The sequence below is a fragment of the Camellia sinensis genome, chromosome 5 (genome assembly GCF_055761805.1).
Source record: "Camellia sinensis isolate YWXY chromosome 5, ASM5576180v1, whole genome shotgun sequence".
In the NCBI taxonomy this organism is placed as follows: Eukaryota; Viridiplantae; Streptophyta; class Magnoliopsida; order Ericales; family Theaceae; genus Camellia; species Camellia sinensis.
Window position 1 is genome coordinate 145,339,236 of NC_138965.1, and position 27,367 is coordinate 145,366,602.

The following is a 27,367-nucleotide window of genomic DNA, read 5'->3' on the forward strand; positions in this document are numbered from 1 at the left end:
TCATCCAAATAATATCCCGGTCATTTACATATAAATTTTCCCTTTTTTTTCTTGTTCACAATCAAAGCACGAAATGCACTGTTCTTATAAAGATAAACATGCTTGGGTTGGATTTCATAGTTCTCCACTTCTCCAACCTTTCTAAAGGTCAAGAAACAAGTACTTGGAGCAGAAATATCTCTCCCAAGTACTGTCCAAACACAAACAATAAGCAAATTGGGTGTAGATCACATTTTCCCCACAAATTAACAGTGGGATCAACATTACTCCTAATCCTGTCACGAACCTGTCAATGAAATTATGAACGGGGAAAAAACAATAAGATAAAATATATCTAATCCCAGCAGCAAGTTAAGGTAATTACAATCCTCTTCAACAACCCAACAAAAAGGGGAAATTTAGAAGAGGGTAAGGCTGTGAATGGGATATTGTCAGCTATGGTAAATCCAATCAGAACAACTAGAACATTTTGCTACCTGTTACTTTTCTTTTCTTTACTTTTTCTTTTTTTTTTTTTTTCTCTTCTTTTTTCACCCAATGCTATGGGGACTTGATCCATGTCCCCCTATCAAGAAAACTTGATCGTCTACGATGTTCCTACACTAGCACGCACCAATTAACTTGAGAAGATGGTATTCTTTGTTGCACTTGAAGATGACATGTCACGCTTGGAGCTTGGCATTATGTTCTTGGATGAGGCTATTGCAAGCAGAATGACTGAGATATGATAATATTACAATAACATACATCGGTGCTGATAACCAGCATCAGGAAGATTCTGGTGGGGACCCCTGGCTCTTGACCCGATAAACTTTCTTCACCTGCTTCCCATATGTTGCAGCTAATGAAGTCTTCTGTTGCTTACTATACACTCCGGTATTTCTAACTGTTGGTCCAATCATCTGCTTGGGAGGTGGAGATGGAAATGCACTAATGTTCCGCACAGACTGGTTACGAATATTTGGAATTTGTTCGGAATTTGGCATCCTCGGAGACACCAATGCATTTGGCCTGGTTCTGTCATCGCCAATTGTCAAAGCAGACATCTCAGCCCTAAAGTTGCGTTGCTGTTCTTGATTAAATCTGTTGGCTTGCAATTTGCACCGAGAGAGCACAAATCCAGGGTTACCCATTATTGCTCGAGGGTGATTATAGTTTCTGCATGAGAAACTTGGATCCTCAATCAAGGCCCTTTGATACCAAGTCGGTCTGGCTGGCCTTGGCCTTCTAATTACATGGTTGCTTGGGGAATTTGTATATGAAGTCTGTTGCAAAGATTCAGAAGAATTGTGATTGGGTTTGAGATTCAGTGTGTTCTTGATCAGACGATGCGCTGCTTCTCCTAACCGAGTTTGTTCCGAAGATTCAGAAGATTTGTGATTGGGTTTGAGATTCAGTGTGTTCTTGATCAGACGATGCGCTGCTTCTCCTAACCGAGCACTGGATATTGCCCCAGGTACAGGTGGCCTGAAAAAGGAGATGCCATCAAAACGAAATTAATGGTATGTCAAGATATGCTGTCATTAGAAACAAAAAATAATAATAATGACGGTGATGGTGGCAATGATCTCATATGACTACTTTTAACTAAAATCATAAATACTACTACAGTTGTCACTTGTCAACATATATATATATGTAGAGAGAGAGAGAGAGAGAGAGAGAGAGAGAGAGAGAGAGAGAGAATCCTAGCTAGATATGTACTTATGATAGAATTCAGATTTGGAAGTTTTGCAAGTGTAGGTCAATATGATTAAAAGACAGACTTGTCACAACTTCCATACAAATTCTTTCAAATTCATTAAAAGCTCATGCACTGATTCCTTTTGAAGTGTATTTCGAAAAAAGCCAAATTCACAAAATTACAGCTATATCAACAAATCCATCTCCCACATAGCAGGATCCTCCAATGCAAGGGGAAGGATGTGGATCTAACAATCTCTCAATCTGATCTTGAAAGAATTAGACTGGCTAGCAAGATCAGAAGGAAGCAAGAAAAATAACTCAAATTTAGGTTTGATAGTGTACCCAAGTATTTGAAGATTTCACCCAAAAAAGTATTTGAAGATCATATTAAAGAGCTTTATCATGAAGCATTTGAAATACCTATGCAAAAGCAGTTATTTGAAATCGTGCTAAGGATTCCCCATTTAACTACAAAGATAGTACCAAAATACATCTTTTACTAGTTTTTCTATCCACCTAAATTAAGTTACTCTAATATTTCTATAAATCCAACCTCAAATCTCTTGATTTGAAATTCACATCTATCCAAATCGAGCCCTAGTGTCCTCGTAAGAAGAAATACCCATCTTCTGGGGTCAGGCACAAGAAGAGGGACACCTTTTGCTGCTCAAACAGGAAATGCTTTTTTTTTTTTTTTTTGTGGAAGGGGCAGGATTGAGTTTGATCCAAGGAAATCATAAACTCATAAATAAAAAGAAAGTAACATTCCAAACAATTACAAGAGTAATTGATCAACTAGGGGAAATAATTACAAGAGTAACAGAACAATAAAGGCTCGAAATTGGTTCCCTACATGTGTTAATAACAATCTTAACAGTCATGTAAAATCCAGACAGGGAGGTACAACTACTCCAAAGATGGAGCATACTCACAATCCCAAAATAGTCAAATGTATTCTTACCTTTCTCTGCTTTGCTGGTGACGGCCACCATTATCTTCGTGCCATAAAATAGGGAAAGATTTAATGTCCAAAGGGCTTAAAACCTGCAGAGGTAAAACAAAGCACTTATTGGTCATTGTTTACAAAGGATCTATGTAATAGCATCAACAATAAATAATATTCAACCCAATAGCCACATATATGAGCATATGTTCCTACAAAAACAACACTTCACAATACTTCCACCTATGCCCACACCACAAGGGAAGAGCAGCAAATAGAAACAACAAATTTATAAATCAAAATAGTAGTAGTCCAATGTCATTTGTACGGGTGGAGAAGTGCCATTCTTGAAGTAGATAAATGAGTCTAATGTATTCTCTCTCAAAAAATAAAGGATTACTACAAGCAACTCTAAGAGCATCCAAATTAATGCAATCCATATGCAAATCAATGATCAAATTGAGAGAGAAGACAAATGCCCCAATTAGGGGTGAAACCCCTAAGGGCTAGAGAGAGAAACCAAGTTCTACTCCAATCACAATGTATATTCTTTTATCAAAAAGCTAAGTACAATAGAGTATTATATCACCTATTTATAAACTACAACTAATAGGCCATTTAATAGACACTTAACCTATTTATGCTACTACATCGCAGATGTCACATGTCATGCACCTTTTCAGGCAAGTGTACGCCCTTAGGAGGTTCTGGGATGTGGCTATGGGGCGGAGGATTCAGATAGGTAGCATTTCTGTAAAACGGAAACACATTAGGAAAGCACTCCATAAAGTGGTCCACAAAACATGGTAATGATAATAATAATAAATAAATAAATAAAACAAAAGGGAACTTACAAAATCCGGTTATTCTCAATATCTTGCAAGCCATTGACAGGGGAAGGAACCACATTCCTGCACCCATTCCTCTCGCATAACCAAAGATATCCATTCATTCCTTCACTACAAAACATTGACAACAAATAAAGTTTGTAAAACAGCCTATGCCAACAGTGAACACAACAATCAAAAACTGAACAGATAAATTAAACTAACCTAATGTTTGTGTCAATTGGCCAAGGAAATCTTTCATGTGGGGTTAACTGATCAAACAATTGGTAGTATGATATAATTTGGGCGGCCAAAGGATAAGAAGGATGTACATATAGCAAGTCCAGCATCACACTATTGCGAACTCGTTCTTCCTCCTGCATGTATCAAGTCCTTGATTAGCATAAAATAAAATTATATATAAAAAGAACAAAACGCAAATTTTATAATTCTGAGATCGTGTGAGTGTTATTGTTCCAATCATCTGACAAGAGTGGAAATTAAGGGCTTGTTTGGTTTGTGTTTGTAGAGTAGTTTTTGAGATAAAAAGTACGAAAACTTGTTGGGTTTGAATTTTTTCAGAAATGGTTTTGGAAAATTATTTTGAGGAGAGTTTTAAAAAAAGTGATTGATTTGATGTGTATGAGAGAGAGAGTGATTTTGGAAAGAAGCAAACCAAACAAAACAAAATTTTGAGATTTTTTTTGAAAAAATTTGTTTGGTTTGATTACTCTTGAAAATTTGTTTGTAGAGAATTTTTTTCAAAAAATTTTCCCAAAAACAAACCAAACAAGCCCTAAGAACCCACAAACATCTCACCTTCTTCGAAAAGGGATTCAGTGTAATTTGATTCTAAAACGATAAAATTGAAAAAAGCAAAGTAACACAACTAGAGGGATTAAATGTGACCTTTCAGAACATTAGTCTTTTGTTTCTTTCTTATCAACAACGAAGAGAATTTTGGCCAATGGCCTTGTGGGATAGAGGCATCAACCCAACACTTCTATAGGGGAGGTTGGGGGTTCAAGCCTCAGTAGGGGCATCGGTGTTTGGGTGGGTTCAGGAGGGGTGGGGAATTAGGGGCATTTGCTATGTTACATGGACTAGGGTATGGGAATGGGTATCGGGTATGTGTCTAAGTGTCAGATTCATCTAATTCTCATGTCTAAAAACATGGCAAAATAATCATATTTATTAATATCCATGTTTAAATTTCTAGGACAAGTATTGATCTAACATAATATAGAGCTTTTGGTCCTGGAAGGTCTTGATTTTAAGTCTCTCCATTTGCATTTGATCCCTCATTTGGTATATTTGTTTCTTTGAACCCTGTTGGGTTGTTTGCTCGTCTCTCCACGTGCAAAACAAGGTTGCACTGTTGGATATTTGACATACAATGTTGGGTTTATTTCCTAACAGTTTAAGCTTTTAAGACTATTTCATACGTTCACCATTTTTGGAAAAGTATAAGCTTGACAAGAAGGGTAACAACTATTCTTGTCAGCAAATAACCTAGAGAATATCTTAAAAGGTGACCAGTATCGTCTATTTTGAAGTCTCCCTAATTTTGGCAAGAAGGATTTCCTTAAGCCAGGCTCTTCTGTAACATTTCTTCAGCAAAACAATCAGGATATTATCCATCATAATGTGCATTATATAATCAAAGCATAAGGGTAAAAAACAATCCCATGTTTCATACCGATAAAGTGTCCTCAAGCTTCTTTGTTTCAGCAAGCAATTTCTTCTCATTGATGAATGGCAATTTGACAATGCCCTGATCCTCACAAAACAATTCAAGATAACTTGTAAAAGCCAACAACATCTGTAGTACTAGTAGTAGTAGTAGTCCAGCTAGAAGAATAATTAGGAACATAAAAGCCATACCTGCCACGCTTTGCGTTTGCCATTCATGTCAATCTCAAAATCTGTCCAAATAGGAGAACCCCAACAATAAATGAACAGGAGAAAAAGATTCAAAAATAAATTATAGAAGAACATGACAATCGAGTAATACTACCAGAAGGGTAGAATTCGTGGATTGGTGATGCTGGATCAGTCATCAATCTCCTGTACTCTTCAGGCAGAGCACTAGAACTGTAACATGAAAGATAGATGCTTACACAACCAAATACAGCATAAAAAATAAAAAATAAAAGAAATCAGAAGTATATTTGATAACTGCAGATGGGAAAAACTAAAAAACAAAAATAGGAAGTAATATGAACCTTGCAGCTGGCAGGGTTCCCATGAGCTGATCAAAGGGCTTAAAAGGTTCTCCCAAGAAAAATGTTATTTCTAAATCAGCTAGACCTTTTAGATCAGAAGCAAATGGAGCATAATGGTATGGATAAAACCTGAACAAAAACAGGTAAGAAAATTTTAGAAGTATGTTGAAGAACAGCATCCCACACAAAAAATGGTCAAAAGCATAAACCTCCTTAATTAAAACAGTGTTTATATTAACAGTGTTTATATCATCTATGTGGTGGGATAGGGATTAAGCATCTGCCCATGTCTACATACTTGGTCTCAATAACATCTTATAAATAAGATCCAAAAAAAGTGAAGAATTCATGGACTGCTTTCCCTGACTTCATTTAAGGACACAAAGCAAAATTCCCCTCTTTTGCCTATCCAACCCACACAACATACAGCACAATAGGGGTGGACAGCCACTTATTTTGCCATATGTCGTTACAGAAGCTTATCATCAACATATGTACTAATATCTAATATCTATACACATACACAGATGACTGATTATCTTCATGATTGAGCATGTAGAACAAACAGTAATGCTAGAACAGTCACAAATATACCAACAAACAAACCAACTAAGATACAAGAATCGCATGTTGACATAGGGTTCACATTCACCAAATAGTCTAGTTAATATGATTGTTAGTGTCCCGAACATTATTGGTAAAACAAATTATGATGCTGTCTCCTATAAATCAGAAACTGACCATTGCCATGAGCAGACACCTTGGTAGTAATACCGGCAAACCCAGCATAAACCTTCTACATATCTCAAAACCTGCAAATACAGCTTAGGATCATCCAGTGCAATCCCTGTTGCGTGGCAATCATATAAACTTTATAACTACAATGTACAAAATGTGGTTATCAAATTTGATACTCCATTCATTATGTGTGAAAACATTTAAATGTGGAAAAAAGCATCATTAGCCATACAGTAAAAAAAATAAAAAAATCATTGAACTTCATTCTTGGAATACATTTTAGAGAGAAAAAGGCAAGTAAAAACACACATACAAGGGAAGAAATGATTGGCTACTCCGTTAAGAATGGAGACAAGGAATTATCGCAAGTAGTTGGCATAAGACACCAACAAACGGGACGCCAAATACTGGAAGTCTTTCCTCAATATTACTTTCAAGCAAGGAAGGTCTACAAGGTATACCACCCCAAAATTTATGCTTATTTTTAAATACTGCTCCTCTCATTGCTGACTGGTAGATATTTCCTATGTTACACAGGCTTGGGTATGGGTATCGGCTTGAGTATGTGTCTAAGTGTCAAATTCATCTAATCCCCATGTCTAAAAACATGGCAAAATAATTATATTTCTTAATATTCATCTTTAAATTTGTTGGACAATATTATGTACAATGTAGCATAGAGTGTTGCTTACATTATATGGGAAACTCATGCATAATTATCTTGTAAATTTGAATTGCTAGACATACGTATTGGATAAATGTACACCTACACATGTGGAACATGTATCCCATGCCCTTACTCAAGTGTCAAGGGTCCAACATGGGTACTCCATATATTTAGGAGAGTCCATGTAACAAAGATATTTCTTAGGCAGCTACATAGTGCACTATACTCATTAGAAGGATAGGCGTAGTATGACCAGGTGGTGTACGTCTATTTTTTGGGCTATATGGGAAATTTGTTTTAACCAAGAATTCAGATGTGGAACTCATGTGAAATAGGATTTTGTTTTGAACCTCTCTATGTATATCAAATATCTTAGTTCAAAAGAAACCCATCGAGCATAACTCAAACCAAGCATATCGTAAGAGTGCCTTAGCTCTATTCTATTGCCATAACACGACTGGGGGACACTCAAGCTGTTTTGGTACAGAGGATAAAGTCAATACTAAGGCTCAGATGGGAATGAAGAAATGTAAGAAACCGAATAAACCAGGTATTGTGAAGGGAAACTCATGTGCCGTGAGCTTGTCTTTTGAACCTCTCCTTGGCTAACAGTATCAAAATATTAAGAAGAATCCATTTGGGCATAACTAAAGAAAATCGGTGCCTGATGGGGGGGAACTCATGTGATATAAGCTTTTCTTTTGAACTTCACTTGGATCTTTGCAAAACATCACGGAAAAAGCACACCCTATGTCTATATTCCATAGAGTCGTCAGTGAAACAATTTGATAAGCATGGTCAGGGAATTGAAACTTGAAGAAACTAGCATGCCAAGAAAAGAAATTCATAGAAACATAGCACAATGAAGATTCAAGTCAGCCAAGCACTATTAGAGAGGGGTGGCGCGGGGGGGGGGGGGGGGGGGGGGGGTGTTGGACATTCTCCACACCATTTAGATACAACAATCATAGTAATTGGAAAACACATTTTACCTACTTCATTCTTTGAGATGGTACAAAACTTAAAAGGAACTTACTGTATCTTTTCTAATTTCAACAATCTTTTCAGGATCTGATACATCAAATTTCTCAGCATAATACCTTTCTTTATATCCAGGCTCACCTAATTTCACCTGCGAAAATGACAAATTTCTTAGTATTGAATAAAAAAAACAGCCATACATATATGTTTCATGTGCACATCGAACAAGCAAATATGCTGAAAAATTATGTTAAAACCTATCACCTACTTCACCCACTTAAAACTACTCCACTAAACCTAACCCACTACACCACTACCACCTCACCTACTCCACTAAACCTAACCCACTACACCACTACCACCTCCACTTCACCTACTCCTTACCTACTACACACTCACCCTCTTCTATATATAGGAATCATGAATCATTGTAATAAATATCAATCAACATAATAATCAATAATACAATCATTTCTCTTTATACATTAAATTTCTACATGGTATCAGAGCGGGTTTAGAATCTAGTATTTTCACTTCCCCGGCGGGCGGCAACCTCACCTTAGCCGCCCGCCGGGCCTCAACCTAATCCGCTAGAATTTTCTACACATACCTTGAAATTTCTTCGAGTCCACCACCACTGCCCCTCCTCTCACTGTTGTCCTCCCATACACCACCGTCTCGGTCGTCTTCATCTACAATGTTGCAGTGAAGGATCTCAAGCGTGGTTTTGTTGCATCCAACTCAAAGGATGCTCCAGCCAAGGAAGCTGCAAATTTCACCTCCCAGGTTATTATTATGAATCACCCGGGTCAGATTGGTAATGGGTATCCTCCAGTTCTTGACTGCCACACCTCCCACATTGCTGTCAAGTTTGCTGAGATTGATCGTCGATCTGGCAAGGAGATTGAGAAGGAGCCCAAGTTCTTCCGTAAACATGCTCTCCTTACTTTTACTCTTGGAGTGAGGCAGATGATTTGCTGCTGTAACAAGATGGATGCTACCACTTCTAAGTACTCAAAAGCAAGGTATGATGAAATTGTGCAGGAAGTCTCTTCCTATCTGAAGAAGGTTGGTTACAACCCTGACAAAATTCCTTTTGTCCCAATCTCTGGTTTTGAGGGTGACAACACGATTGAGAGGTCCACCAACCTCGATATGATTACAGAGCCCAAGAGGCCATCAGACAAGCCTCCTCTTCTCCACATTCTTGATAACACCAACAGCAACAGTTTGACGCATGTCCCTGACTGCAAATCGTCCAAGTGGGGGGTACTCTGAGAATGTCTCCACATGGGTTGGTTCCCACTTTTCATCATCACTATGTTCACACTCTCTTCCACTTTCTTTTCTTTTCTTTTTTTTATATCCCCCACTCCCTCTTTTTCTTCTCACCCACGAGACTACTCACATGAACCACCCACTCTCTCTTACAATAATTTATCATTTTTCCCACCCAAAACCTCATCATAATATATTCTATCTATATTTTAATATGTAAACATATACATATATATACATTGCATTCCATTTCTTTTCTTTTCTATCTATACATATATATTATTATTATTATTATTATTAAACCAAAACCAAATCCAAAAAAAAAAAAAAAAAAACCTAAACAAAACAATTTACCAATTTGCACAACAAACCATATTTTATTCATCTCAGGGCTCAACCCCGATCACAATTTTACCCAAAAAAAAAAAAAAAAAAAAAACCACAAAAACAAACAACACATCCACAGGCGGGATTTTTTCTTATCTACTCTGCCGCCGGTTTCTTCTTCTTGCCTCCGTCCTGCGCGGCCCTTGATGGCGTTGCCTCCGTGCTTCCTAGACCACCAAGCAAGTTGCCTCCTCCCTGCTCCTCCACTACAGCATACGGTGGACCTCCAAATCGGAACATCACGGTGGCCTTCCGCTTCAGCTCCTTATTTTCCGCCTTTAGCACACTTAACTCTGCTCGCGCATCCTTATACATGCGTTGGAGCAGAGCCAGTTGGGCGTTTAACTGCTGCACCTCATTTGTCCTACTCTACAGCCGGTTCGACAAATTTGTAACCGCAGTCATGGTTTCCACACATGACTTCAATGTATACTGATTGGCCTCCACATCCGACTGCACTGCCATTCTTTGCTCCACAGACTGCATAGGAAAGTTCAACGGAGCAAACTCCGGGGCGCTTGGTTGAGGTTCCAGTGCCACCGCACCAGTTATCTCTCTTGTTGACTCGTTGAGGTCGGGAAAGAAAGTGAGCAGACCTCGGGAAGACGAAGCTATTTTTCTGGGCAACAGAGTGTTACAGAGTATCTTTCTCAGCAAAACGAAGAAAATTTTCAGAGGTTTCTCTCAGTTTTTCTGTCTCAGCTTCTGCCTCAGCCTCAGCCTCCGTCTTGGTTAAATAGCCGAGGCAGCCACGCGTATCGCGCGCCACTTGACGCCAGACGACAAACGGGCGCGCCAGCCAAGGCACTCACGTGCCTCGCCATCATATCTGGCACGCCTTTTTATGGATTGGGCACGCCTTTTGATGGCACGCCTTTTTTGACAGATTGGGCACACCTTTTGAGGGTGCGACTTTTTAAGGGTCCGACAAGACTCTATAAACTGTCCCGACATTGATTCCGGTTAGCTCCTTCAAGGGTCCGACAAGACTCTGTAAACTGTCCCGACATTGATTCCGGTTAGTTTCTACAAGGGTCCACCAAGACTCCGTAAACTGTCACAACAACTGTCACAACACCTTTTGAGGGTGCGACTTTTTAGGGGTCCGACAAGACTCTGTAAACTGTCCCGACATTGATTCCGGTTAGCTCCTTCAAGGGTCCGACAAGACTCTGTAAACTGTCCCGACATTGATTCCGGTTAGCTCCTTCATGGGTCCGACAAGACTCTGTAAACTGTCCCGACATTGATTTCGGTTAGTTTCTACAAGGGTCCAGCAAGACTCCGTAAACTGTCACAACAACTATCACAACATTGTCTGCTACAACGGTCCGACATGACCCCATAAACTGTCTTCTACATCGGTCTGACACAACCATCCAGTGTCCTCTACAACGTTATGACACCACCATACAGTGTCTTCACCATCGGTCTGACACGACCATACAGTGTCTCCTATCCTCTTTTCTTTTATGTATTCGTCTATTTTCTTGTTTTGTTACTCTCTCCAAACTCAAGTTGGCTAGTTCCTATCCCCCTTGAGTTTGCGGGGGGCTGTTAAAACCTATCACCTACTTCACCCACTTAAACCTACTCCACTAAACCTAACCCACTACACCACTACCACCTCACCTACTCCACTAAACCTAACCCACTACACCACTACCACCTCCACTTCACCTACTCCTTACCTACTACACATTCACCCTCTTCTATATATAGGAATCATGAATCATTGTAATAAATATCAATCAACATAACAATCAATAATACAATCATTTCTCTTTATACATTAAATTTCTACAAATTAAAATAAAGATTATCCAAAAACCCAAGTGACAGGACCACTGTTAATCACAAACAAGCCAAAGAATACAAATATATAAACATATTATAATACTTTCTTCTTTTTTTTTTAAATTCCATTTTCCATGCTGGAAAAGTAAATCCAACTTTTGAAAGTGAAATGTCAATTTTTTTTAATCAACATCTAAGCCGTTTAAAATACTAACAGTACGAGGATGGAACAAGTTTTTAAATTATTTAAAACAAAGAAGAATTAGTTGAATTTTCTAATAAGGTAGTTTAAAAAAACCTAAAAATTGAAAATGAACCAAACGCTGCAAATTGGCTGGTTGTATGTGATATGCAGATTTTCTCTTTTTATGGACTTTCTTCCTTTAACCTCATTGTATCTCTTTTTTCTCTTTCCTTTTAATAAAGTTGTAGTTGTTATCAAAAAACATAAAAACTAAAATGATCAACCGCTTAAATGATCAATGGAAGAGAGAAAATTAGCGTCTCCAACTCTTGCATCAATGGCAAAATAATTGAGAGCTTGGTGGATCCTTTAGAACTTGTGACGCACGTCCATAATCTATTCTCATCTTCAAAGGGAACCCATATCATGCAGCTCAAGTTAGTCCCCAACCATTTATCATCGGACAAAGTCAACAAGCTATTTGAATTATAATGTGAAAGATTTGGGTTTTCCAGTTTCCCTAATCTAAGTTTACCATTAAAATTGAATTAGGTGCTCATTACTTTTAAGATCTTTCAATAAATCCAAGTGAAAGCAGACCTTATCCACAACTGGTAGCACTTCAGAAACCTCTTTTCTTGCTTTAAGCTTCATATCTTCATTATTCTCCATAGCCTGACCACAACAACAACAACCCCCAAAAAAAAAAACCCATTGTAATTAAAAAAAAATAAACTTGTCACCAATAATAAATGGATTTATGCATAAAGATATGCACTGAAAGCATAAACAAAACCCATGGCCCAAGCAAAACAAACTCGAGCTCAACGAGATTAAAGTATATAGTTTTCGACGATGTTTAGGAAAATCATATGACAAGAATGAAATAATACACATGCAAACACACACCAATGCAGATGCATCTTGCATATTAATTCGATGGGCAAGATATAAGAATTGGCAATGCTGTTATGTAATCATAGTTGTTAAATCAAAAATTGGATCATGAATCAAAATCCTAATGTTGTAAATCCTGATGAAACAATATAAGATAGGGATGTAATATTTCTGAATGAATTTGTATATTCGATTGTAAAACAATACAAATTGTACATCTAATATATATAGCAATTTTAAGCCTAATCATAAATAGGAAATAAGAATAATCCTAAGAACAAAGTATTTACACAATCTAACACAATCTAATATATTCACACAATATTCTCACACCCCCGCTCAAACCCAAGGCATTTTAACAGAAAACACTAAGAGTTTGCAAGAAAAAATTAAAATAGAGCAGTGGTGTGAGTCTTGGTAAATAAGTCATCAAATTGCAAAGTCGAAGAGACGAAAGGAAGCAAGATGGAGCCAAACTGTAGATGCTGATAAACAAAGTGACAATCAATTTCAATGTGCTTCGTTTGTTCTTGGGAGCCAGTGTTATGGGCAATCTGAATAGTACTGCAGTTGTCACAATTAAGAGAGGTCGGGGAAAATTGAGGGACACCCAAATCAGACAAGAGACAATAAAGCCAAACAATCTCAGCAATGGCATGGGCCACAACATGGTACTCTGCTTCGGCAGTGGAATGAGCAACAATGGTCTGTTTCTTGCTCTTCCAAGAAATCAAGGAATTATCAAGAAACATGCAGAAGTTAGAAATGGACTTGCAATTAGTGACATCATCAGCCTAATCAAAATCAACATATGCTATCAAGTCTAAGGAAGAAGTAGAAGACAACAACAAGCCTTGAAAGATAGTACTGCAAAAATAGCAACGAATCTGAACTAAAGCAACCCAATGGGTAGAGCGAGGAGCAGAAACAAATTGACTAACCACATGAACAACATAGGCAAGATCAGGCGAGTAATCGTCATATAGACTATACAACCCACGAGCTCGCAATATAGAGTAGAATCGTCTAGAGGGACACCATCATCAATGTTGAGCTTCATATTAAGCTCAATAGGAGTATTAGAAATCTTAGTGTCAATAAGACTGACACGGTGAATAACCTCATTGGCATACTTAACTTGAGACAAAAAGTAGCCCTTGAGAGAAGAAACTACTTCAATAGTAAGAAAATACCACAATGGGCCCAAATCCTTCATTTCAAAGGTACGGAAAAGATGCCACTTGACCTTAGAGATGATAGAACAATCAGAGCCAGTGATTATCATATCATCCACATACAATAACAAGGCAAGAAAACTAGCAAAGGTGTGGAAGAAAAACAAAGCTGAGTCATGGGCACTAGGATGAAACCCAAGCTCAGTGACAACTGTTTGAAAGCGATCATACAAATCATGAGGAGATTGCTTCAAATCATACAAAGCACGCCGAAGACGACAAACCTGTCCAAAGGAATGAAGAAGGCCAGCAGGAGGACGCATGTACACCTCTTCAGTGAGATAGCTATTAAGAAATACATTCTTAACATCCATCTGATAAAGAGGCCAATGACGAACAACATCGACAGAGATCAAAGTACAGACAATAGTCATCCTAGCAATAGGGGCAAAGGTTTCCTCATAATCAATACTATACTCCTATGAGAAACTTTTGGTAACCAGGTGAGCTTTGTAGCGCTCGAGAAAACCATCAGAATGAGTCTTGATTTTATAGACCCATTTGCAACCAACCAGATTCTTGCTAGCAGGCAAAAGAACCAACTCCTAAGTAGTAGTCGTCTTCTGCAAGGTAAACAACTCATCCTCCATAGTTTGAATCCAATTAGGATCCTGACAGGCCTCTTTGTAAGACTGGGGTTCTGAAAAAAGAGTGAACAGTAGACAAAAAGGTACAGTACGAAGGAGAAAAAGATGTTTTAGCAAAACCAAATTTGACTATCTGTTTACGGATGTGAAGTGGATACTTACAATTGGCAAGATCAGAGTCATCAGAGGCAGAAGGATCGACAGTAGGGGTAGAGACAACTGGTGGAGAGAGAGCCTTGTGACGAGAATAGACTAACAACGGACGAGGAGGAAAAGGAGGAGAAGAGGGAACAAACTCATGGGTCAATGGAGAGAGACTCAGCAAGAGAGGTGGTGGAGGGAACAAGCTCATGGGAAATAATAGAGATGTACTCATCCGGAGGGACTTAGAAGGAAATGGATCAATGTGAACCAAATCCTCTTTGGAAAACGGCGTAGTGATCGAAGGAAGCTAAAGTAAGATAGACGTTCGAGAAAGGCAACATGGTAGGAGACATAAAGGCGACGAGAAACAAGGTCATAACAACAATAGTCTTTATAGGTAAGGTTGTAGCCTAAAAAGTTATACAGAACAAATCGGATACTAAGTTTAGTCCTATCTTTACGAGGAAAAAGGACAAAACAAGCAGACTCAAAAATATGCAGGAGAGAATAATTGGGAAGTTGGGAGGACAGAGTCTCATAAGGAGAACGACCAGAGAGTTGGGGAGTAGGCATAAGGTTTAGAAGAAAAGCCCAGTAAGAACTGCTTCACCCTAAAAAAGAACTGAAATAGAGGCAGAGAGAAGGAAAGACCTAGTTGTCTCAATGAGATGACGATGTTTACACAAAAAACGACCATTTTGGACAGGTGTATCACTATAAGAAATTTAGTAAATGGTACCCAAATTGGTCAAATACTCACAGAACTTAGTTTTAAAATATTCTCCACCCAAGTCAGACCGTAACAATTTAATAATAGACCAAAACTGTGAAATGACCATAGACTGAAAAATACGGTACATTTGGTAGAAGTCAAACGTATGAGTTATAAGATAAACCCAAGTATCCCGGGTGCAATAATCAATACATGACACATAGTATGTAAAACCCCTTTTGGTGAGAATAGGAAAAGAACCTCATACATTAGTATAAACTAAAGAAAATGGTGTATCAAATATAAAAGTACTTTTACGAAAAAATAAGACTATCATTTTGACAAGGTTACACCCCCGACACTCGATAATTTGATTAGGAGAAACTTTACCCAATATACCTGACTGAGCCAAAGGCTGTAAGCGGTTAGCAGATAAATACCCTAATCTAGAATGCCACGAATAGAAAGGACATGACAGAGAATCTAATTGAAAAAAGAAAAGGCAATTGGAGAGGCAGTCATAGACAGATGCAAGTTCACCACAACATAGAGGTCTCTAACTTTACAGTTGATCCCAATCTGTTACTTGGACATTCAAGAACAAATAGAAAAAGAAAAGATAACATTAAACAAGAGGCATCAAACCTTACTGATAGATAATAAACAGACAAATAACTGAGGAACATAAAAGACAGATGGGATAGAGACAGCAGACATAGCAGACAGTAAGACAGATCCAACAGATATAACAGACATACCAGACCCATTAGCGGCATTAACAGTAATAGGAAATGAAAGGGAAGTACAATTCTAAAGTAAGGAGATGATATAGGATGAATAGGGATTACTTTCTTACAATGAACCCAGTTTAATCATACTGGCAGTAGCAACAATAGATTTATAGGGCTGGATTTGGTGACATTTTGTGGCCGCAAAAAATACTTAAAAAATAGAAGTTTAAGGGTTTATAAAAGGGTAGGGTTTTGGGTAGGGCTGGGCATAGGGTCATTCGACCCGCCCAAACCGTCCTACCCGATCTGAACCGCACGCATGTGGGCAGTTTCGCAAACACATTAGGGTAAGGTGCGGTTTGAATTTTATATAAATTTCGGGTTGCGGGCGGGTTGTGGATTTGAACCGCACCCGCCCAACCCGCCCGCATTAAATTAAATTTTTTTTTCCCCCCCCCTCTTTCAAATCTAACCGTCCATCTCTCACTCACCTATAACAAACAAAACAAAAGAAAAAAAAAACCCTAATCTAATTGGCTCTCTCACTCTCTCTCAGAGTCTCATCTCAACATCATTGTCTCTCTTTCTCACTCTCGTTTCTGCACACCGATCGGCGATCACTCTCTTTCTCATCTCATCGCACCGATCATCATCGCACAGCCGATCTACTTCACAGGTGAACTCTCTCTCTCAATCTCTGTCTCTCTCTCTCCCGATCGTTGATTTTTTTTTTGATTTATATATCTATATATAATATATCAGATATATATCTCTCTGATTTGATCTGATCCGATCTGTATCCCTTACTCTCTCATCTCATCAGTCTCACACTCACTCTCTGGTTTTGCATCTCTGCAACCGATCGACTCACACACAGGTAAGCCCCCCTCTCTCTCTCTCTTCCTGATCTCTTATCTCTGATTTTTTGTGGACGAACAAATCTGATTTTTGTGGACCAACAGATCTGATTTTTGTTGTGGACCAGCAGATCTGATTCGGAATCTGTGTTTGTTTTGTTTGATCTTAGTTGTGTTGAATCTGTGTTGAATCTGTAATGTGTTGATCTTAGTTGTGTTTGTTTTGGCCTCTATTTGGAATGTAAATATGAATCTGTTATTAATCTGTAAATAAATATGAATCTGTGTTTGGCCTCTATTTGGAATGTAAATATGAATCTGTTTTGATCTTGGTTGTGTCTTAGTTGAATCTGTTTGATCTTAGTTTATTAATCTGTTGAATCTGTTTGAATCTGTTTGTTTTATTTAATTTTTGGAATTTAGATTATTTAATTGAATCTGTTTGTTTGAATCTGTCTGTTTGAATCTGTTTGTTTTATTTAATTTTTGGAATTCAGATTATTTAATCTGTCTGTGTCTTAGTTGAATCTATTTGTTTTATTTAATCAATCAATAGAATCTGTTTGTTTTATTTAATCAATCACTGCAAAGGTCTAAATATAATTTTTTGGAAAAAAAGTTCAATCCGCAAACCGCCTGCAACCGCCCGTACACCTGCGAACCCTATCCGTACAAACCGCATTGCGAGCGGTTGCAGGTTGACTTTTTCCCAAACCGCATAGATGCGGGCGGGTCCAAACCGAACCGCAAACCGTCCTAAACCGAACTACGGACACCTCTAGTTTTGGGAATGAAAACACAAGTGTTTATGGGCAGTTTGGTGGTTATTCTAAGTAGGGGTGTGCATAATACCGCCGAAACAGCCAAAACCGCACCGAATCGCACCGCCAAGGCAAATTCATTATTATTTGCAAATCGAACCGCCGATTTTTGGTAAGAAAAATGGCAAATTCTAGTGACACTTTTATCAATCCGCCGGTTTCTATTTTTCTTCCAAACCGCACCGACCCGCACCGCTATTAAATCATATTTTATAAGATTCTAAAAATTCTTTTACTTAAGTTTGCTTGTTGTTCTATACCTTAGAATATAGTATCACATTACTGCTCGAGGGGAATTCAAGATGTCAGTAATCTAAAATAAAGTTGGATTCCAATTCACTTTTCAATCTTTTTTTTTTCTAGCCATGTTGCAAACTTACATCAGCTCACTTTTCAATCTAAATACTTTTCAATAGTAAACATTTTCAATATATTGTAAACCCTGAATGACATTAATTTTATGTATTGTATTTGATCATTGTAGCTTCCACAGATGTTTGTAATGAACTGATGGCATAGTCGTTGATATTATCATGTTGTTGCTACACTTGTTGCATCAGAAAAAAGCTTCACAAGATGTTTAACATCACGGTATCTCTCGTCTTTTTTTTACTCTTTGATTTAAGTTTTGTAATTTGAATTATATTTTTTATAAACCGCCAATCCGCTCGAACCGCCAAGGCAAATCCGTCATTATTTGCCAACGAACCGTCGATTTTTTATAAGGAAAATGGCAAATTCTAGTGACACTTTTATCAATCCGCCACCCGCCATACGGTTTCTATTTTTCTCTCAAACCGCACCGACCCGCACCGCGCACACCCCTAATTCTAAGCACTGTGAACAGTGACCTTACTGGATAGAAGAAGAAGAAGAAGAGAGAGAGAGAGAGAGAGAGAGAGAGAGAGAGAGAGAGAGAAGTGTTTCACCCTCACAAGAGATAGGTCAATCACACAAACACAATCTCAAATTTTCATAATACTAACTCTGCTATTAAATCATTAAGATTACACATATATTTATAGGCTAAAGACTCTCCTAATTTTATAAGGACTATTTCTCAAATTTAGAAACTAAAAATATTTAGCAACTACTAACATTCTAGACCAACTATGACTTCCAATTCTACTTCAATTATAATAGGAAATTTTAATGAATTCTAATTCTACTTCAATATCAAAATAGGAAATTCTTGATGCCCTAAATGTGTTTCGTGTGAAATTCCAGATTTTCTCTTTTTTTTTTCTTTCCATGATCTTCATCATTCTCCCCTGTATTCGAAAAAACTTGACCTCGAGTTTTATAATGTTGAAGTATAAGGATTATGGAATCTTGCACTTGCAACAATTCAACTTGATTGTTTGGAACGAACGATAAGAAAATCAAAAAGTTCAATGTTGTCATCACTCCATTGACTACTTCGAATTTGTCAGGAATAATAAACTCAATGTGAACTTCATTTTTCTTGTGAAAAGCATAAAGTTTAATTGCATTCTCATCATCCTCTATAGCTTCCTTGGCTTTAGAACATTAATCAGATGATCTTTCATGCTTTCTTTAGTAGGCAAATTTCTTCAATATCCTCAATATTAACAGCATGTTCATCTTGTTCTTTCATAGTTTCTTCAAAATCTTCTACACTATCATCCTTTTGCTCCTAGATATTAGTCTTCTCTAAAACAGCAACCAACAATCTTTCCATGGAAGTTTTCAATCCATTCAAAGTTGTTTTGATAGTATGCACATCACTCTTTATCATTGCAACATCTTCGTCAGTAGCCTCATAATCTTTTGAGAAGGCTTCGAACTTGGAATTCAATTCAGCGTTTGTCACCATGATATAAAACAACTTTGTAAAAAAAAAAACCAAAAACAGTGGAGAATAAAAGTACGATCTTGAAACTCTTATACCAAACTGATGTAGGGCGAGTAGGGATTACTTTCCTACAAATAGTGAGCCCAGTTTAAGTATACTGACAGTAGCAACAATAGACTTATAGGGTTGGGTTTGGTGGGATTTTGTGGCTGCAAAAAGTATTTAAAAAATAGGAGTTTAAGGATTTATAAAAGGCTGGGGTTTTGAAAATGAAAACACAAGTGTTTAGGAGTAATTGAGTGGTTGTTCTAAGCATTGTGAACAGTGACGTGAATAATAACCTTACTGGATAGAAGAAGAAGAAGAAGAAGAAGAAGAAGAAGGGGAGAGAGAGAGAGAGGTGCTTTACCCTCGCAAGGGATAGACCAATCACACAAACACAATCTCAAATTTTCATAATATTAACTCTGCTATTGAATCATTGAGATTACACATATATTTATAGGCTAAAGACTCTCCTAATTCTATAAAGACTACTTCTCAAATTTAGAAACTAAAAATATTTAGCAACTACTAATATTCTAGACCAACTATGACTTCCAATTCTACTTTAATCATAATAGAAAACTTTAATGACTTCTAATTCTACTTCAATATCAAAATAGGAAACTTGGACTTTTGACCACTAAGATTATTTTAAACATAATAAAACTCATATATAATCACTCATTTAATAAATTGACCCAAAATAAAACTCATGGATGACCCCTACAACCCATGTCCAACAATTATTGGATTGGAATTACCATTATACCCTTAATTACTAAAACCTACTATAATGACACGAAGACTCAAAATTATTCCAAATCTTTAATTCTTATGCCCTAAATGTGCTACATGTGAAATTCCAAATTTGTTCTTTCTCTTCTTTCCATGATCTTCATAAGGAAAGATGATGAGCCATATGATGAGAGGCACCAGAGTAAAAAAGCCAGACAACCGAAGAGATACTTGAAAAAGAACCCAACCAAACTTGAATGCAAAGAGGAAACAATAGAGGCAGATGGGGATGGTTGGGAGGTAGACAGTATATGCTGAAGTTGACTAATCTGAGCTCTTAAGGAAGCCGGGATCAAGAGGTGGAGCAGATGCAGTATAAGCTACAAGAGGAGTACAGAACGGATTTTGAGACTGCTGAAGAGAAGAGACAAGACAAGAAAGCATCCCTTCTTGAGATAGTGATACTTCCAATGACCCTTCTGATGACAAAAAACACATTCATTTGAAGCTAGTGACCTATTTTCGGGCCTAGCAATCCTATCATCAAACATTGTAATTTGAAACCAGAGAAACTGATGGGTCAAAACGTAATAAACCCCAAAACACCAAAACTAGAGAAACACAAGACTAGTATTGGTGTGGTGAAAGTGTAATAATCCAAAAATAATGCCAGCTAATCACAAATAGAGGGGCTGAACTGTAAATAGAAGCTTTATTACCAATCAACACAGTGAATCAGCAAGGAGAGACCACAAATCAAAGAACACTTTTCGTGGGTTACACACAAAGAAGAAGAACATGAACAAGTGCGACGACTCAACCAAGTGGGTTTCTCGAACCAGACGAGGTAGGGAGGGAGAGTTATCATAAGTCGCACATAGAGGAGAAGACCCGAACAGCTATTGTGAGTCGCCCAGATGGATCTCTCAAACCAATCGGTCCAAACAAACAGGTGCACCGAATCAACCAGATGGATCAACGAAGGAACCCAGTTGGTCGAGAGGTCAGATGAGGCAGACAACTTGATGGGTCATGCGATGAACTATTGTAATGAACATAGGCAAAGGCAATAGCAAATCAGAGATAGTTGCGAAGATGGGTCACCCATACGAGCCAGATGAGCAAAGAAGAGGTGTGAACCAGATGGACCACTCACGTGAACCAGATGTGCGAACCAGATAGGTCAGTCACGCGAATCAAATGTGCAAACTAAAGGTTGAAGCAAAGGAGATGAGGTACTATGATTCTGGTATTGAATGGTTCTGATTTTGGTGAGAACTGATATTGATTGTGATGTGGGTACAATCGCAACTCCTCAACAATTGATGGGCTAGGGTTTCATACACAACTCTAATACCTTGTAAGATTTCTGAATGAATTTGTATATTCAATTGTAAAACAATACAAAGTGTACATCTAATAAATATAGCAATTTTAGGCTAAATCCCAAATAGGAAATAAGAATAATCCTAAGAACAAAAAATTCACACAATCTAAAATATTCACACAATATTCTCACAAGGGAAACACCTGTTGTATATAAGCCCGCTTCTGAAAGATTTGGTCCTCAAAGACTGCGACTGACTGGATAAAATGTTCCACTCTGTTCAGCAAAACCTGAATAAGTAAGTTACAGACTTCAGGACATGCTTTTAAGAAGGCAATTAATCCAACCTAACACCAGATTTTTGACTTGGTAAGTGCAAGATAAAGTTATCAAATGACCATCATGAAATGATAAACACAAGCCAAACCATTTTAAATTGGAATATTATATTAAGTAGATGCCACAATAAATCTGTAGTGTGTGTGGAGTTGAGGGAGAAATGAACTGTCCTTCCTTTTACTATATTGGGATTTACAATATATTGAGGTTGGCGAGGAGAGAATACTTCATTTAGCAATGCCTAGATCTTGGATCCTTGAGTTGATGTGAATGGGTAGTACACATACTAGGCATATTGCTTATGCACCTATGGGCCTTTAATAATATGCTAAATTTATCAAAACAGAATAAATGCATCTGCAACCATCAAATACAACATTCAACAAAACAGGAGTTAAGTGGGGGGGGGGGGGGGGGGGGGGGGAACAAGAATTCACTAGAACACTTAGAGAAGAATATTACCTCACCTGCATCAGTAAGATAACCACCCATAGCAGTAAACTCATTTCTATAAACGTACATCAGAAGATTAACAGCACCCTGAAATATAAAATAAAAAAAACAAGTGTGCTTTTGTTAGCGTAAAGCAGTATGAAAAGAGTATTTAGAGTCCTAAGGGAAGAATGCCATCAGCCATGTAGCATATTTTTTTTATTGTAAAACAAGATTATTATCATTTTCATCATAGAAAAAGAGATGAGTAATTTCTATTTCCCTAACATCTAAAAAGTACAAATGTGAAAAGTTCAACCAATTGTTTCAATCATAAACCATTTGAGCAACAGATTGCCAGCCAGTCACATACCTCTCGCATTTCCAGTGTAGGCATATGCGGAAGAAAGTCATTGCCAACAAAGAAACATAGAAACACAAAGTCATCCACTAATCTCTCAAAGTTAATCTCAAATGGAGCGTTAGGAATCTCCAGTTCATATTGCAAATATTCTCGCAACACCCAGATGTTGAGGAACTGCCCAGGCCATAAACAAGTTCATAAACAAAGTGCACATAGTATGTGACAAACAAAATAAAGCATCAGAAGGCAAGATGACAATTATCCAACCTGATATTTCTTCTTGTGAATTGGCGTGTTGTCCACCACCTTCCCATTAACATCTTCATCTTTGCCACCTGGCATACCTGGACACTCAGCAGCCAGATGACCCACTTCACCACAATGGAAACATGTTTCTTTCTGCCCAGGGAGAGTAATCACCTGTATGATTGACCAAAAGGCATATGACATCAATCATGATTATTGAACAAGTTAGAGGAGGTATAAGAATATTTTAAAAGAGTAGCCACCAACCTCCCTTAATATTGAGAAGTGAACCTCATGTGTAGCTAAAGACAGCATAATAAGGTCTGCATCCTGCTTGTATTAAACTATATCATTCATTTAGAAATTACCAAATTGCAAGTTTATAGTGGACACAAATATATATATATATATTTATGTATATTCAAAGCCCTTTTTGCTACCACATAGCATGTGTAAACAGGAAGCACGGGGAGAAAAAAAAAAAGAAGAAGGAGAAGAAGAAGAAGAAGACAGAAGAAAGAATTAATCAGATTATTCTTCATTAACAAAAACAAGGACAAGATATCACACTCACTGGGCCATACAAACAATACCGCATATTCGGATTGAAACCAGGACAGTTACGTTGTAGCCGAATGAAAGACATGATTTTGTGCTCGCCCTCACCAGGAACATTTGAATCAGAAAGAATAACCTTCAAATAATCACCCAATGCAGAGCCATAAATAAACTAACACAGAAACTATACTGAAAGCCAGGAATATATTGCAAAAGAACCAGAAGGGATTTACCCCACAGGAAAGTAATTATCCAACCTTGAACAGACCAAGGGAACAAGAAATATATAGGAATAAGTCTACCAAACCTTAGTACTCTGCCAACCAAGGTTGTGGTTCAACCTAGTCTGTATATAATATTGAAGTGCTACTGAGAGCACTGCCATAAATTGAGTGCCAGGAGTTATGACATTTGAGTCAGACGTTTGAGTCTTTTCTTTACGAGTCAGATTTCTCCCCTCAGCTTCATACTCCTGCCTCAATCTTTCCTCCTCAGCTTCCTAAATACGAGAAACAAAAGGCTACATATTTACTGACTTTCTCTATTATTAAGCTGATACGAGAGTAAAAGAATCTTACGGCTTCAGCAGCATCTTTTGCCGCTCTGAAGCGCCGGGAACGTTGCTGATTCATTTTAGCTCTTGGAGCAACCCCATCTACAAAATTATAGATAACTGGCTCTAGTGTAACTAGGAAGAGAATAAGGCATTTCAGAAAATAGATCTCACCAATTGCCAAATAAAGAAGCTTTCTTGGGCGAACCAATGAGAATAGATGGTCAATGTAATCAAATATTGATTTAAATACATCGTCGTAAGTGGCAGGTGCGGGCTGCATTAGCAGAGAACATCTCTTCAATATCACACTAATAGCCTTATCAAACTCATGACAGAATAACAGAGAGAGGGAAAAAAGAGAGGTCAATCAAACTAAAATCCATTTCAAACTAATATGCCAACTACCAATTACACCAACAAAGATCTTTCAATGACATTACCAAGCAACATGGAAAAAAAAAAATATTGAGTTTGAGCATTTTGTAAGGAAGATACAAAAAGTCTCATCATAGCCACAATTTATTTTATTTTTTTGATAAATAATCAAACTTTATTAAGAAAGCATCAAGGCGATGCAAAAAATACAAGAGCAAAACCAACACCCCAAACCGGACACAAAACTAACTAAACAAATCTTTCACAAAATCAACAAAATACAAAACATTGGGATCCACCAAACCCTTCACCCAACTATACAAGACCAAGAGTAACTTACTTTCTAACCAAAGAGCCGAATGGCTCGAATCTTGAAAAACCCGCCTATTACGCTCCAACCAAATCAGCCAAAACAAACAATGAGAAGCAAGTGCCCAAGCCTTCCAACGCCTCTTGCCCACCCTAACCCCACCCCAACTTTGAAGAACCCCCAGTACAGACCCGGCTGCACCCAAACTGGACCAAATAAAGCAACAATCAAATTCCAAAGCCGAGACATAAACGGGCAATGAACTAGCAAACGATCCACTGTCTCCACATTCCTACAACACATACAACACCAATTAACCAACACATGGCTCCGCCGAATTAAGTTATCAATAGTCAGAATACGATTCAAAGCAGTTGTCCAAACAAATAAAGCAACCTTGGACGGTGATCCCACCGCCCAAATGGTCTTCCAAGGAAACACCCCAACTCCATCCCCCTCAAGCATCCTATAAAACGACGATACCGAAAAAACCCCTTTAGCCCTCGGAACCTCCCATAATAAAGTATCCTCACCTTTCCCTCCAAACCGAAGCTCATACAACAAACCCACCAATTGGTTCAACTCCCAATCTAGCACATTACGACGAAGCCGAAGATTCCATGTGTATGACTGCCCTTGCCGCACTTGAACCGAAGCGACCACCTCGTCCACATCAACTGTAATAACAAAAATCAATGGAAACATGGCCGCCAAAGACAACTCGCCACACCACCTATCTACCCAAAAGCGAACGTGATCCCCTACCCCCACTTTGAAACGAACCCTATACCCAAAGGCTATCCTTCCTAACCAAATCCCCTTTCACAGACTACACCCATGGGATTGACACACCCTATTTGAACACCACCCCCCTTTATCCATCCCATACTTGGCCACCACCAACCTCCTCCACAAGCGCTCCCTTTCCATCGCAAACCGCCACAACCACTTCCCCAAAAGAGCACGATTAAACACCACCAACGTCCGCACCCCTAGGCCCCCCTTCTCCTTTGGAAAACAAATCCTCTCCCAAGACACCAAATGATAATGAAAGCCCTCTCCTCCGCCATCCCACAAGAAATCCTTTTGTAACTTCTCCAATCTTGTAGCCACCCCTGCTGGGAATCTGGGATTATATGCACAGACATAAAGTATGTTGGAATACTAGAAAGGACACTTTTGTTCAAAGTGATCCGCCCTCCTTTGGACAAGTACTGACGCTTTCACCCCGCCAAACGCTCTTGAACACGATCCACCACCCCATCCCATGCCTTAGTCTCCTTAAAAGAAGCCCCCAACGGAAGACCCAAATAGGAAACTGGCAACATAGTCACCTTGCACCCCAAAACAGCCGCCAACACTGGAACATTCTCCACGTCACCCACCGGAATCAATTCTGACTTTGCCAAGTTAAAGGATACACTACAGTACAATGCCAATTAGTTATTTTAGAGGTGTCAGACAGCAAATGATCCGTAGGTAATTGTACTAGAGACATACGGTCAAAGAATAATGAGCAGGACGCACACGCTGATGTGACTATTTTCTAGTACATTTTGAAACAAATTTACAAGCAGCATAGAAATACTGTTCAGATTTGATCTTACACTTTGCCTTGCCACTTTGATTCAGCCTAACCGCTGGTGTTGATTAATTGTTCAGTCTAGCTCTCTTTTGGGAGTTGGTCTCTGTTCTGTCTCACTAATTTACTCAAACTCATATCAAAATGAGTTCACTCAAATTTCTTAAATTACCACACTCTGGCTTTATAATTTATAAAGCTTTTACTCAAATTTATGCTTAAATTAAATCTGACTTTGTTATCAAATAAAGCTTTTAAAGAGAGAGAGAGAGAGAGAGAGAGAGAGAGAGAGAGAGAGAGAGAGAGAGAGTGTGTGTGTGTGTGTGTGTGTGAGGGCATCTACAAGCCTCACCCAAATTTTCAATCAAACTTAAATTTGAGTAAAAAGTCACTAAAATCCCCTCCACTCCTTTAATCAAACCCATACCAAATTAAACTTTACTCACATTTTGACTCAAAACAAGGAAGACCCATTTCATTAACTCAAATTTCCATGCAATCAAAACTTCACACATAACACACAGGTCCTTCTTCTACCCAAATTAAACTTGACAATTGCCAATTTCACTCAAATTTAAGTTTATCCATCGAAATGCAGCGTATCAAATGAACTTTCTACTCTCTTTTTTAAAAGTAAAGTCCATACCTTGCCTTCAGGATGAAAACAGGGGTGGATAATCCCATTCATGTCGAGGTACAAGTTATCGAACTCCATGCCATTAGGGTTAGGTTTGGAGACATCGAGGGGTATGAAGACGCCATTGTCGTCCTCTTGGGGCTCCTCCTCCACCACGTCGGCGATCGACAGAGGATAGCGATCGGCGAGCCACCTGTAGAACGCCGGGACTCCCATGGGTGCTACGGCTGATCGATCGGTGGCTCGGAATTGCAGATGCCGAATCTTCCTTTTGGGAAGGAGGAGTGTGAGAGAGGGTTTTAGTTTGAATTGAATTGGATTGAATTGGGTTTGGTTTTTGGTTTGCAT

The 27,367-nt window shown here is 38.3% G+C and overlaps 1 protein-coding gene across 4 annotated transcripts; it reads right to left on the reverse strand.

Annotated features, from left to right (window-relative positions):
- On the reverse strand, positions 1–27,358 carry LOC114309962 (5'-3' exoribonuclease 4). 4 transcript variants are annotated; one of them, XM_028255854.2, is made up of 23 exons: positions 27,029–27,330; positions 24,831–26,222; positions 24,287–24,389; positions 24,138–24,214; positions 23,867–24,058; positions 23,576–23,695; positions 23,269–23,331; positions 23,023–23,175; positions 22,765–22,929; positions 22,422–22,499; positions 21,824–21,910; positions 12,314–12,388; positions 8,123–8,218; positions 6,423–6,493; positions 5,682–5,810; positions 5,474–5,550; positions 5,341–5,381; positions 5,156–5,230; positions 3,682–3,833; positions 3,484–3,588; positions 3,305–3,380; positions 2,648–2,730; positions 1–1,467 (listed from the first exon to the last, which is right to left on the reverse strand). In XM_028255854.2, exons 4-23 carry the CDS (start codon positions 24,189–24,191, stop codon positions 768–770), a joined length of 2,592 nt encoding a protein of 863 aa, XP_028111655.2. In that variant the 5' UTR covers positions 24,192–24,214; positions 24,287–24,389; positions 24,831–26,222; positions 27,029–27,330; the 3' UTR covers positions 1–767. The 4 variants fall into 4 exon arrangements, 3 of the variants coding, with proteins under 3 accessions (XP_028111655.2, XP_028111654.2, XP_082723951.1); XR_003645946.2 differs by lacking the exon at positions 24,831–26,222 and having other exon boundaries at positions 3,264–3,380; positions 27,029–27,358; XM_028255853.2 differs by lacking the exon at positions 24,831–26,222 and having other exon boundaries at positions 27,029–27,352.
- Between the last annotated feature and the right edge of the window lie 9 nt (positions 27,359–27,367).